At 32.0% G+C, this 14,831-nt stretch overlaps 1 protein-coding gene across 4 annotated transcripts in view; it reads right to left on the bottom strand.

Annotated features, from left to right (window-relative positions):
- The window catches only part of Naaladl2 (N-acetylated alpha-linked acidic dipeptidase like 2), a 1,184,425-nt gene that overhangs the window by 304,559 nt on the left and 865,035 nt on the right, over positions 1 to 14,831 (bottom strand). For all 4 annotated transcript variants that reach the window (XM_078043670.1, XM_078043671.1, XM_078043672.1 and 1 more), the window contains one exon: positions 11,958 to 12,077. In XM_078043670.1, coding sequence (XP_077899796.1) covers positions 11,958 to 12,077 — 120 coding nt within the window. The remainder of the gene's footprint in view (positions 1 to 11,957; positions 12,078 to 14,831) is intronic.

Raw genomic sequence — 14,831 nt, 5'->3', positions numbered from 1 at the left:
CCTTGTAAAGCAGTAATAAACTGGAGGGATTGCTTAGTTTTAACACTATGCAAAGTCTCATGAAACCTAGGAGATAGATAAACCCGCCAATAGAATTGCAATTTCAAATGAAAGACTTTATTGAAGTGGTAAATTAATGTAAAGAAGGTTTTAAATCAGTTTATTAGCCTTTACGCTTACTTCAGTTGACAAGTAGTAGAAGCAGTCACAAAGAGGAGGATAAATTAAGTTGAATACACTGAGAAGCATTAGAATTCATTGTGATCAAGAAAGTGAGAATTTCTCTCATTAACAAATTGGACAAAGCAAAGAACAAAAAAAAATTACAGAATTTTTCATGAAAGACAAGTCAATGGAGGAATGTTTAAAGCCACTTTCACATTTTACAGCAAACAGAATAGAAATTAAACTTTGCTTCCTTCCTCTGCATTACAATTGTCAAGAGCAGAGAAAGAAAAAGAAAAGATCGCTCTTTTCGTTCTATCAGCATACCTTCTATAATCTGCCATTCTGCATTCTAGCCAATAATATCAGCAAAAAAAATAAATTAATTTGAAGTAACCAAAGGTAGAATAAATGAGGAAAAGGTATCTGAATTGTGTCATAAATGAAATAATATAAAATGAAGAAAAATAACACTCTAATGGTTGTATCAAGGCCAACTATCAAGTATGCAAGCGGTGCCCTGCCAACTAAACACAACACAGGGTATTTACCTCACATTATTTTCCACATTTCTTTCCTTTCTTTTCTTTTTTTTTTTTGGAGGGGGAGGGAGGGGTACAAGGGATTGAACTCAGGGACACTCAACCACTGAGCCACATCCCCAGCCCTATTTTGTATTTTATTTAGAGACAGGGGTCTCACTGAGTTGCCTAGTGCCTCACAGTTGCTGAGGCTGGCTTTGAACTCACAATCTTCCTGCCTCAGCCTCCTGAGCCACTGGGATTACAGGCGACCACATGTGGCTGATTTCCACATTTCTTACTCAATTTGTAACTACAGGTACATGTAAAATACATTATAATAATCCAGAAGAAGATAATAGTATTTTAATAAAGATGGAATAACAAATATATGCATAAATTTGAATGATATAACAAGATGAGAATAAGAATCAAAAACAGAGAAAAAAAAGTGCAATAAACTTGTCTGGTTAGAACTTTAATTTACTCGGTCATTGCCCTTTACAAATGTTTTAAAAAATAAAATAAGCAGGCATTTTCCAAGTAAAGGTCTGAGGCTTTCAATTTCATATAAAATAAGTTCTATAAAGTTTTGCAAGATTAATATGCTAATTAGCATTTTTAATTGTCTTTGTCTGAAATTTAGCTGTTATGTGTTTATGTAGACAGGTAAAATAAGTGGAAAAGTTTTAGAATATAAAGAATTTAAAAATTAATATCATGTGCTATGTGGAATGTTCCCTAAAGGCTCAAGTGTTGAAGGTCTGATGCCCAATGCAAGAATGTTCAGAGACAGGGCTTTGGGGAAGTGAATGGGTCAGGAGAGCTCTGATTTCATCAAGGGATTAACCCAATGACAGGTTCATGATTGATGGATTATTAGAAAGTGATGGAAACCTAGGACATGGAGCCTACTCAGAAGAAGTAGGTCATTAGAGTCATGTCCTAGAAGGATGTACCTTATCCCTGGATCCTTTCTTGCTCTTTCTTTCTGCTCTCTGGCCACCATGAGATCTGCTCTGTCACATGTTTTCTTCCATGATGTCCCACCTCACCACAGACCCAAGAGGAATGAAGCCAAGTGACTTTGTCCCGAAAGCTCTGAAACCATGAGCCAAAATAAATCTTTCCTTCTCTAAGTTGATTTTCTCAGGTATTTTATAACAGTGAGAGACACTTAGCACACATATATTCTAGAAGGTTCTTCATTACACACACACACACGTACATCTACACACGTACATCTACACACATACACATTTTAGCAAATCAAAAAAAATCAGCATAGTTTTAAGCAGTTTTATAGGATTCTAGATTTGGTGGTCTGTATATTGTTCCTTTTCTTGAACAGTGGTTAAGATTCAGCATGGCTCTGAAGGTTTTGATGCTTTTTCACAGGAAGTTGTATAGCATCTCTTTTCATTTTTAAAATGTAGCCCAGTGGTAATACCAAATAGAACTTGTTTGACCAACTCTGGGATATGAGAAATTATAATTTAGATATCATGAAGACAAAACTTAGTGGTTGTTTTATTATTCCAGCATATATAAACATAAAAGTAAGAAAAATTATTAATGGATCTCTTTGTTACTTATAAGTCAACGTTCTGGAACTCAAATATTTGAACAAAGTACCTTCTGGGGCTACATATTTTTTTTTTATCCCCTAAAGAACTGTATCAGGGTCAGGCAGAAGGAACCACAGCAGTGGCAGCTAGAGAAACTACTGTGCAAGTGATGCAGAAGACACAGCCACAAGAGGAAAGGGGCAGAAGCAAAGTGTAGTCAGTCTGAGGAGGCAAATGGAAGTGGATACTAGCTCAGCTGATCTGAAAAGAAAAGTTGGTGGTTCAGTGATACAGGAGTCTGTTGACATGATTGGAGTATTGAGCTTTGAAAAGATAGATGGTTAAATTTTGTCCAGATTCTGAATCCATTCATCCTTTATGTCACTGCTGTATAATGCATGTTTCTAAATCAATCACATTATCCCTTTTCTGTGAATTCTAGTACAGCACATATCACACCCACTCCTTTAGTTTAACTCCTTAGGCATGTCTTACATGAAAAGCATCAGCTCCTGGGCAGCAGGGGCATTTCATCTGCTTACTCTGTGTTCCACAACACTTACAGCAATGTTGTACAGTTTGGGTTCTCATTTTCTTGTTGCATGAGCTCTGAAACAGATTGAAGATACTCAGAAGAGTTCCTATTGTAGCCGAGTTCTGGGTTCAGTGCTCTAATGGATGTAGTTGATTTGAAATACATGACCTACATTTTCTAGTGAACAGCCTTGGTCTATTAAAAATCATGGAATATGAGGTTAAAAAAATTTAAAAAAAACACCTTATAAAACTGAAAAAAAAAACCAAGTTGCCAGTCTTAAAAAGTTAAAAACATTGTCTATCTCCTATTATATAGTTATATGATATTGAAGCAATTGTTTAGCTTTGATCAAATTTGCCAGCTTCTGGCAGGTGCTTCAAATGTAACATTTAAGTAGAATATGGCTAGATTGACTACATTCATATGTACAAATGCTGCAGGCTTTCCCAAAATAACCTCTTAGAAATTTCATCACTGTTTACTTGAGACTTACAGAGCACTGGCTAATATATGGATGATCAAATTCTGTTTTTCTAAAGGCAAAATCAATACCTTCTATGATCTATGAAAGATGATTTAAAAAACTAAGAGTAAACCAGCAATCTAGCAGTATAGGTGTGTGTGTGTGTGTGTGTGTGTGTGTGTGTGTGTATTTGTGTTGCATCCTAATGTTTAAAATTATTACTTGTGATCTTATCTATAATTTCATAAGTTATTTTACATGAAGACAGTTATATTTCATTAATGAAGTCACTCTCCTGTATATCATTCATTGTACATTTAAGGAGTCTGTGAAAATTATTTCAAGAAAGAATTTTTTTCCTTTAAGAATTTAAATTTTACTGATCTTCCTTTTATTTTTATAAGAAAGGGACCAGAGAGTAGGAGGAGAGAAAGGGGTAGGGAAGTTCTGGGGCATGAAGTTGACCAAATTATGTTTAATTTTGTGCACGTATATAAATCATTATGTACAACTATAATGTACCAATAAAAATGTGGAAAAGAAAAAAATCAGATTTCAGAAAATATCTTTTAGATCCTATTCATTCAGGGAAATTGGGTTCTCCATAATCTCTACAGAACACCCTATTGTTCTCAGTAAAGTAAATACAATTTGAGATATTCAGAATTACTACTATAGACTAATTGTGGACTTAGTGCTCTAATGAATATATATACTATATATTCATTATATATATATATATATACTATATATATATATACTATATATATATACTATATATATATACTAGAGATATAATTAATCTATAATTATATGTAATTAAGTACCATATACATATAGTACTTAAATGTTTATGAATGAGAAAATGGATAGTAAAATTTTATAATGCTCTTTAAATATAAATGATAGGTTAAATTAAGTTTACTATGTTCTGTGTAATAAGGTACTAGAACAATAAATATGGTTTTAAAAGATTTCATAAAAATATTAATAACTAAATTGTTTTGTTACCATTAAGGGAGTGAAAACTGAGCTATAGAGTGGGAGAAGTATTCAAAATATTCAACTGACAAAAGACTTGTACTGAAGTGTATGAAAAACTCTGACAAATAGGTAAGGAAAAGGCAAACAACTTTTTAAAAAATTTTCCTTAAGTAGACTCAATCGAGCATGTCTCAGAGAGAGAGATTCACAACTAATGAGGATGTATAGATGGGAGAAGAAGCTCAGCAGCATTAGTCATTATGAAACTCAAGTTAAAATCCCAGAGGTGCCTCTGGGCCAAATGCTGAATTTGAGGTGGAGCAACTAGCACATTCATACCTGGATTTTAGAATGTAGTCGGTTAAACCACCCTAGAAAACTCTTCAGTAGTATCAACTAAAGTTACATTTTTGCCTACATTATGATAAAGCCATTCCATTTCTAGATAAACACCAAAGAAAACTCACTGCTCATTCTACATAAGTAAACACAGTAGCTATATTAATTATAGCTTAAAGCTAGAAACAACCTTCCCAATCTGAAGGACCACCAACCCTACATTAAAAATTAGAAAATTTGCACCTGAATCCCTTATGGTACCATCTAGATGAGATTTTTTTCTTATTTAACCAAAGAGCCAGCTTTTGAATAGTTCAGTGGATTTTATGAAAATTTATTTTTTCTGTAATTATCATCATCATAATTATTATTATATATTATAATTTGGCAAATAGTTTTATTTGGTGCATATTATTTCCAGTGTCATTATAAGGTAATAAATGTATTATTTGACCACATTTTTGTGTATGCATGGATAAAGTTATTATTTTCACAAAGAGATGAAAATGGAAATATCATGATGAACACTACTGAAATACAAACATTACTCAGAAACTATTTTGAAAATTTATAATCTAATAAAATTTAAAATCTTGAGGACATTGACAAATTCATTCAGACATATGACCTACCCAAATTGAATCAGGAGGACACACAAAATTTAAACAAATCTATTTCAAACAATGAAATAAAATTGAGGATGCCATCAAAAGCCTACCAACAAAGAAAAAGCCCAGGACAAGTCTGATTCTCATCAAAGTTCTACTAGACCTTCAAAGATAATTAACACCAATACTTCTCAAATTATTCCATGAAATAGAAAAGGTTGGAACCCTTCCAAAATCATTTTATGAGGCTAGTGTCCCCCTGATACCAAAACCAGACAAAGACATATCAAGGAAAGAAAATTTCAGACCAATATCCCTGATGAACATAGATACAAAAATTCTTAATAAAATTCTGGAAAAAATCACATATAAAAACATATTTAAAAGATAGTATACCATGATCAAGCAGGGTTCATTCTAGGGATGCAAATGGAAATCAAGAAACGTAATTCATAAAATCAACAGACTTAAAGAATCATATGATTATCTCAATAAATGCAAAAAAATCATTTAACAAAATACAGAATCAATTCATGTTTAAAACACACATACACACACAAAAAAAACTAGGAATAGTAGGAACATACCTCAACATTATTAAAACTATATATAGTAATCCCAAGGCCAGGATCATTCTAAATGGAGAAAATTTGAAAGTATTCTCTCTAAAAACTGGACCAACACAGGGATACCCTTTTACCTCTTCTATTCAATATAGTTCTTAAAAGTCTAACCGTAGCTATTAGACGGAAGGGAGAAATTAAAAGTAAATGAATAGAAAAAGAAGAACTCAAACTATTCCTATTTTATATTTACAGACTCCCCCAAACCAGAAAACTTGTAGAACCCATAAATGAATTTGGCAAAGTAGCGGGATAGAAAATTAACACCCATAAATCAATTGTGTTTCTATACATGAATGAAGAATCAACTGAGAGAGAAATTAGGAGACCTATTCCATTCACAATAGCCTTGAAAAAACATAAAATATTTGGGAATTAATCTGAGAAAAGAGGTACAAGACCTATACAATGAAAACTATAGAATGCACAAGAAAGAAATTGAAGAAGACTTTAGAAGATGGAAATATCACCCATGATCTTGGATAGGCAGAATTAATACTGTCAAAATGGCCCTACAACCAAAAGTGCTATACAAATTTAAGGAAATTCCTATTAACACCATGATATTCTTTATAGAAATAGGAAAAGCAGTCATGAAATTTATCTGGAAAAAATAAGAGGCCCAGAATAGCCAAAGCAATTCTTAGCAAGGAGAGTGAAGCAGGTGGCATCACTATACCAAACCTTAAACTATAGTACAGAGCAATAGTAGCAAAAATGGCATAGTGTTGGCACCGAAACAGACATGAAGACCACTTGTTCAGACTAGAAGACATACAGACAAACCCACATAAATACTGTTATCTCATACTAAACAAAGGTGCCATAAACACACATTGGAGAAAACATAACCTCTCTAGCAAATAGTGCTGGGAAAATGGGAAATCCATATGTAGCAAAATGAAGTTAAGCACCTCTCTCTAACCTTGTACATAACTTAAATCAAAGTGGGTAAATGACCTAGGCATTAGACCAGAGACCCTACTCCTACTAGAAGAAAAAGTAGGCCCTACTCTCCATCATGTTGACTTAGGAACCAAATTCCTCAAAAAGACTCCTAAAGCACAAAAAGTAAAATAAAAAATCAATTAATGGGATAATATCAAACTAAAAAGCTTCTTCACAGCAAAGGAAACAGTAAAAAACATGAAGAGAGAGCCTACAGAATGGGAGAAAATCTTTGCCACTGGCACCTCAGATAAAGCATTAATCTCCAGTATATAAAAATTTATCAAAAAACTTAATACCAAAATAAATAATAATAACCCAATCAACAAAATGGAAAAGGAAACGAACAGGCACTTCACAGAAGAAGAAATATGATCAGTCAACAAATATATGAAAAAGTGCTCAACATCTCTAGCAATTAGAAAAATCCAAATTAAAACTACACTGAAGGGCTGGAGATGTGGCTCAAGCGGTAGCGCGCTCGCCTGGAATGCGTGCGGCCCGGGTTTGATCCTCAGCACCACATACCAACAAAGATGTTGTGTCCGCCGAGAACTAAAAAATAAATATTAAAAATTCTCTCTCTCTCTCTCTCTCTTTTAAAAAAAAAAAAACTACACTGAAATTTCACCCCACACCCATCAGAATGGCAGTTATTAAAAATACATGAAACAATAAATGTTAGTGAGGATGTCGGAGGAAAGGCACACTCATACATTGTTGGTGGGACTGCAAATTGGTGCAACCATTCTGGAAAGCAGTATGGAGATTCCTTAGAAAACTTGGAATGAAACCACCATTTGACCTGGTTTTCCCACTCCTTAGAATATACCCAAAGGACTTAACTATGATATACTGTAGTGATGTTGCCACATCAATGTTCACTACAGCTCAATTCATAGTAGCTAAACTATGGAACCTTCCCAGGTGCCCGTCCTCAGATGAATGAAAAAAAGAAAATATGGTATATATACACAATGAAATATTACCCATCCATAAAGAAGAATGAAATTTTGGCATTTGCCAGTAAACTGATGGAAATGGAGACTCACATGCTAAGTGAAAAAGCCAATTGCGCCCCCCCCCCAAAAAAAAAGATCAAATGTTCTCTCTGATATACAACTTTAACATACAATTAGGGAAGGGGGAATAGAAGTTGATTAGATTAGATATAGGGGAAGGGAGGTGGAATGGGATTAGGAAAGACTGTAGAATAAATTAGACATAACTTTCCTATGTTCATATATGAATATATAATCAGAGTAACTCCATATTATGTATAACCACAACAATTAGAAGTTATACTCCAGTATAACATGTCTTAATACACTCTAATGTCATGTATATCTAAAAGAAACAAATAAGAAATTGTTTTCACAAAGAAAACGAAAGTAATTTATGGTTTGAAAATATATATTCATTTCTTAAATATTTGTGGATTCAAAAATATTAACATTTATTTATTTTTGTTTTCGAGTGGAGTTTTTGTATGTACTAAAACAAATTACCTAACCTTAAATGAGTTATTTTTGTTTGTAAAAATATTGGATAAAACTAATGAAGCAAAACAAATTAACAAAAGTATCAGAAGAATGAAATGTATAAAAACCTCAGTTCTTGGCCTGTAATTTCAACTCAGTGTGTAAGTCATTAATTGATTATTGCCACCTTCTGAAGACAATCTAATTTATCAATTATCAGTGTTCCAACTTAGAGAAATAAAATATTTTCTGATTATTTTCAAGTTATAATAGAACTTTACAAAAAAGCTCAAAAGAAAGGAGAACAATATAATGAACCATCATTTACCTATTGCCCAACAGTGTTCTGCAACTTTTCTTCATTCTTCAGCCAATGTATTTTTCAGTACTTCGTGCATCCTAAGTAAGACCTATAAGCTTTGACACTGGATTCAGATTCATTAAATACTTCTTGATCTTCAAAAGATTTTAGCCTCTCAACTTGGTGATATCGTTTAAATTTGTTGGACTGCCCTCAGGAAATGATTTCTCAATTTCAGTTATTTAAATTTCTTCTTTTAAAAATCAAAGTTAGAATATTAAACTGGATAAGAGCGCTCCAAATGTGTTTCTCTCATTAGTCTCCCTCTAGAGTATTTTTTCAGTGACCTAGGTAGATGTTTTAGAACTACTGTCCTGTATAACATATGGGTAAAACTTAAAGTCTTATGCTGAGTAAAAGAAATCACACAAAGGGCTACTACTGGATGATTCAATTGATTTTTACTGAAAGTCTTAAAAAGTAAAACTATAGGGAGAGAATATATATCAGTGGTTGCCAGAAAGCAGGGATATAGAGAAGAGACAAAAGCTGATAATGATGAGACTGTTTGACGGAAATGCAATATATCTACATTGTGATACTGTTTACGTGACTGCATGAGCTTGTCAAAATACACCAAGCTGCACACTTAAGAATGGAGAATTTTATTGTGTACAAATAAATTATGCCTCAATACAGCCAATACATCCAACTCAAATAATTACCTATCAAGTGGTAGTCTGATGGACTAAATACAATGAGACTGCCATCTCACCCCAATGGAATAACATAATACTAATGCAGTTAAAAGTAGCATTTGATTTTGGAAAACTACTTCACTATTTTGGTTCAGACCAAACTTGCAATCTATTAAGATATTTTATGTGTTTAGGTTGTTTAAATAAAATTCAGTATTACATATTAAAAGTTTTAAGATTCTGTCTCTTATATTTAAATCTGCCACATGAACTTGGCAATATCTTTTGGCATCTGCATTTCATTGTAGGAAATATCAGGTATTCCATACAACTTTGTGTGATCCCTCCTTTGGTCAGCATGCTTTCATTCTAGGGAATTTGTGTTCGGTGTAAAAAAGTCATTGTGAATTTGTTTATTTTAGTTCTATACAAGATTATATGAATCATATGATCTATATAGGGTAACAGGATCTAAACTGATAAAATCTCTTTTTAAGAAAAGTGTCATATGTTCTGAGTTAATAATTTAAATTAATTTTTGAAACAAACATTTTAGATCTTTCTTTTAAGGCCACTAGTGTTAATTACTCTAACACTCATTTCCTTCAGTTCTCTAAACTTTTATCTTTTAAAGGGTGTTTCTGTATTTAAAGAAAAAACTACATAATACTAAACTTTCATACATAAATATATCTTAAAATGCCATATATTTTCCATACAGTTTAATACATTAAATATGTAATTTTCATCTTTTATAATTATATAATGTTACTCTTTGTCTAAACTTGCAATGTTCCTATCCTTCTGAATTATTGTAGAAACACATACAACACACACACACACACACACACACACACATACACACACACATGAAAGAAATGTTCTTTCAAAATAAATTCCTGTTCATTTTTAGATTTAAGATATGTAAACACATTCAACTATAAAACAAAATCCTCATCTCCCAAACAAATGAGAAGAGGAGAATTTTGCCCTGACAACATTCATTATTAAGATGAATGGAGAATATTGAGATGAGAGTTCTTTTTCACATAGAGTGTTTTTTGCTTTGTTTCTTTGTTTCTTTTTCTTTTTCTTTTAGTTTTTGTTTTGTTTTGCTGGGGAGCAAACCAATGGTCTCACATTTTATGCAAGTGCTTTATTGCTGAACTACAACTCCAACCTCCATGAACAGATTTATATAATAAAATATTCTAGATTTCCCAGTTATAAGATATGCAAAGATACTTTAAATTATATTATAGTCTCAGAAATGATATTCTATGGATTTGATATTCTTTAATAGTTTACTATTTTTACTTACCCAAGAATTTCAGTAATTACATATCTTGCAAGATTCTCAAATAGAAAAATTATAATGCATGAGAAGGAGAAGTCATATTTAAACCAACCTTATTTATTTTCTAGGTACTTGAGCTTTTCCTCCTGATCATGTATCTATTCAGAAATAACTTCTCAGGGGAGAGATGTGCAGCTGATTCTTTCTCTAGTGTTTTCCATTGTTGGTAAAGGAGAGCAAATTCAAACCAGTACACAGAATAGAAGAAATTAACTTACAGAACTGTATATAATTTAGGGCATGCACATAGGGATTTGGCTGATCTTAAATGTACACATTCATCCATTTCATCTTTCATAATGTCTTCTTTATTGTACTGCATATGGAAATGTCAATGAAAACTATCAAACTAAAAATATTTTATGAAAGTCATAAAATGTTAGTTTGCATTACATTTCAATCAAGAATTATGGTTAATTCAACAGGCTGTTCGTTATTTCTCTAATTCAGTTCCTGTGGGATAGTCACTTGAAACCCTGTAGGCATCTGAAAGGTCATTTTCAATGTCACCAATAGACATTAGAGCTAGGAGGAAACTACCCCCCCAGTGGCAAGGTATTTTAAAATAACTAAATATTTTAAAACATTGTTTCAGGTTTTAAATCTGAAAAATAACACCTATCATTTTATCTGTATTGAATATCATAAAAAGAATCCAGAAATAAAAGTGTGAACTCTACTAAAAAACAAAAACAAAAAATGTCCTGGTAAATTTGAAATAGGTGAGAAGAGGCTAAATGAAGAAATAAATAACTCCAGTGAAATATCACAAACTATACAGTTTTTAAGTTTGCTGAAAAATACACGCATTCATTTGCCATCAGTGTTTTTGCAAATGATATTTTCTAAATATATTAAACTTATTTACCACCCTATTCTTGCTTCCAGGGTGCTCTACAACATAGCTGAGAAGATAGGACAGATCCCCACTTTACTCAAAACATAAATCAAGGGGAACAAATCAAAAGTAATCAAGTTTACCAAAAGATGTTATGACTGCACAATTGGCAACTTGAGTGCTGAATTTAATATGGCAAAAATAAATTCACATTTTTAGATACCTTCTCCATAATAGTATAACTTTTTAGAACTAAAATCATAAAAGAGTAGGAGATGAAGAACTCTGGACTATAAAAAGATTATTTTAAAGCATACTGGTTAAGAGAAAGGAGGGAGGGAAGGAAAAAAGCAAGGAAGGAAGGGACCTAAAAATTAAAAGAACACACCAGCAGGTCATTTCTTGAAATACCTTATAGATCACTTTATGACAACTTGAAAGGAATTTTAAAACTCATGAAATGCCAATTATACAGAATAAGGTAATTTTGCACACACTCTTTTTAAAAAGAGTGGTTCATCTTACCTCTACTACCAGCTGCTGAAGGGATGGTGATGCTACAGGATGCAGACTTGAGTTCCCCCTTATGGGACTGTGGAGGCTAATATAAGCCACAACATTTTTTTGCAGAACCTTTTTGAAATCCTGAAATTAAAAAAAATCTATCTTTAACATAAATAAAAATAATTACTTTATTATTTAGCTGTTAAATGATAAAGGGTTTTTCATTAAAATCACTATGTTGCAGCAGTACATTTTTAAAAGCACTTAATAAAATAAGTCAAGGTTGGAAGAAGATTTTAAATGAGGGTAATAAGGAGTTAGGTACAAAATATGATTAAATATTTTAAAACATATTCTGATAAAAGTCAAGTTTTAAAAGAAAACGTTTTTAAAAACATAGCATTGCATGGGATTCAACTACAGAATACAGGATGGGTATTTGCTTCAATGAGAGCACTTAATTTTATAGTCAGTGAGTTATACAAGGATGAACTAATTCCATGATTAATAAAATGAGTCCTTTCCTTTGGAGCTTTGAGCTACTCTTACACACAATATCTGTTATTCTTAAAAAAATGGGGCATTATACAATTGTGACCCTGCAGATAAATTTTCTAAAAAAAATGCATTTCATGCACATTAATGACATAAAATGATTCACTTGTTAAGTTTTCCACATGTCTGCTTACCCCAACCCTACAAAATTTAAAACAACTGACTATATTAATAATGTACTACTAAGGGGAGCTTGTGTTATTTTTCTGCTTTACTTACACAAATATTTAATGAGTAATTCTTATGTAGAAGTTCCATTGAACATCTTAAAAACTATATTAAGTCATGCCTTGGGAAAGTATCTTTCCTCTTTCTGAGGAGAAAGATTATAAGGACTTCTATCCTTAGCAAATCTTATCTCTATTTTATGTTGAAAATTTAGCTATTACACTGTAGGAGAGGTAAAGAGACAATTATTTAAAATTTTAAAATGTCTTAACTGAACACAAATAATTTATTTTAATCTTGAATAATTTACCTCTAAGCTGGCTCAAATAATATCTACTATTACTTAAAACCTATGAAAAAATTGCTTTTATTTGCACCCTATGACATACACACATTCTGTACATGCTGATTCATATAATCCTTCTGAGAACCCCTCAAGATAAACATTAGTGAACTTATTTGAGGATTCCAGACTTAGAGAATGTCATGTGTTTTATAGAAGAATGAATTTGAACTCTGACTTTTTTACTCTAAAATTAGTAGTATTTCCACAATATCCAGTGAAAATTAAAGATTCTTCACAGAAGAAATGGTATTTTTAATAAAAACATTCAAGGATGTGTTATATTTTTCTTTAATGACCAAGTTCAATATTAAGTCCACTCTCTAAAATTCTGTCACTACAAATCCCATTTTTAAGTTTATTGGCCAATATCACCTAATCCTCTTAACTATCACTGTGGATTTCCAGGGATTTCTACCCAAGCAAAATTAAATAGCACAACATGGCATGTCAACAAGACCTTTCTTCACTCTCCTTCACCAGAGAATATACTTAGAACACAAGTTGGTTTCAATTTAAAAGAAAAAAAGTTTCATTCTCACATGGAGTAGATCTATGTCAGGTCAACCAATAGTATTCTAAATTTCTCCTCAGTTGCTGGTTAGCAAACAGCTTTATGGATTGCACTGAAATAATCTCTGAGTATACAGAAAGTTAGAAAAATATATTTTATCAGCCAATAATGAAACTTGCATATTTTTCACTATTTTTATTACTCACACGCCTTTGTCTTTCTAGTCATGCAAAAATTCAGAAGGTGAATAAATGTATAACCAGTTGTCAAATATATACATAATACAGACACAAACACATACTAAAAACCAATGTATGGAACATTGGTCCCATAAAACATATTAGGACCGGCTGGGCGCAGTAGTGCGTGCCTATAATCCCAGTAGCTCCAGAGGAAGAAGCAGGAGGATCTCCATTTCAAAGCCAGCTTCAGAAATTTTTCGAGGAGATAAGCAATTCAGTGAAATCCTGTCTCTAATAAAAATACAAAATAGGGCTAGGGATGTGGGTCAGTGGTCAAGTGCCCCTGAGTTCAATTCCTGGTACCCACTGCCCCCGGGGGAAAAAAAAAAAGAATTAGAACCAATTGTCCTAGTGTGTGTGTGTGTGTGTGTGTGTGTGTGTGTGTATTTTCTAATCTTCTGACTAGAAAAAAACTTTTCTAAGAAATTTTTTTTTCCTTCTATGGATTCACACATTATAGTATTTGTATATTTGACATCTGATAGAGAAAATATAAAATTACCAAAATGCACAATAGGTTAATTGAAATTTAAAAATAAATTTAGATTTTTTTAAACACAAAAATATTTACTCCACTTGAAAATTTAATTCCTCACATACGTGCAAGTCTACATTGTTTCAGTCCACAGGCTATGATGCTTGAAGCTCAATTAAACTCAAGGACTTTATGCAATGTAATTTCCTATGGATTTGAGTTTAGTATATTTAAGTTCGGAAATAATAATGCCAGACAAGAGTACTTTGTGAATATAGTTTAGGAATATATATGCATATATAATTTAGGATTAATATAAATTGTAAAAGTTAATCAAGAAGATTGAACATATAGTTAAACAAAGAAGCATATTTGGAGTTTGAAAAGAATCTTTAAGACATTTTCTTAATATTTATAGGAAAAAAGAAACACTGTTTCATTGTTTCTGAATTATTTAAAATAGTCAAAATCACAAACATATTCCCTAAATTGTTTTTGTACTTGTTCACTAATCTTAAAAGTAAGTAATTTGGAATAAGAATTTGAGAGGTTGGTTCAGCTTTAAATTTTCATCTTACTTACAAATTTGTCAATTTAA

Source organism: Ictidomys tridecemlineatus, chromosome 3 (assembly GCF_052094955.1).
Source record: "Ictidomys tridecemlineatus isolate mIctTri1 chromosome 3, mIctTri1.hap1, whole genome shotgun sequence".
In the NCBI taxonomy this organism is placed as follows: domain Eukaryota; kingdom Metazoa; phylum Chordata; class Mammalia; order Rodentia; family Sciuridae; genus Ictidomys; species Ictidomys tridecemlineatus.
The sequence above is the reverse complement of the archived record's forward strand: the minus strand, read 5'-3'. Positions and strand labels throughout refer to the sequence as shown.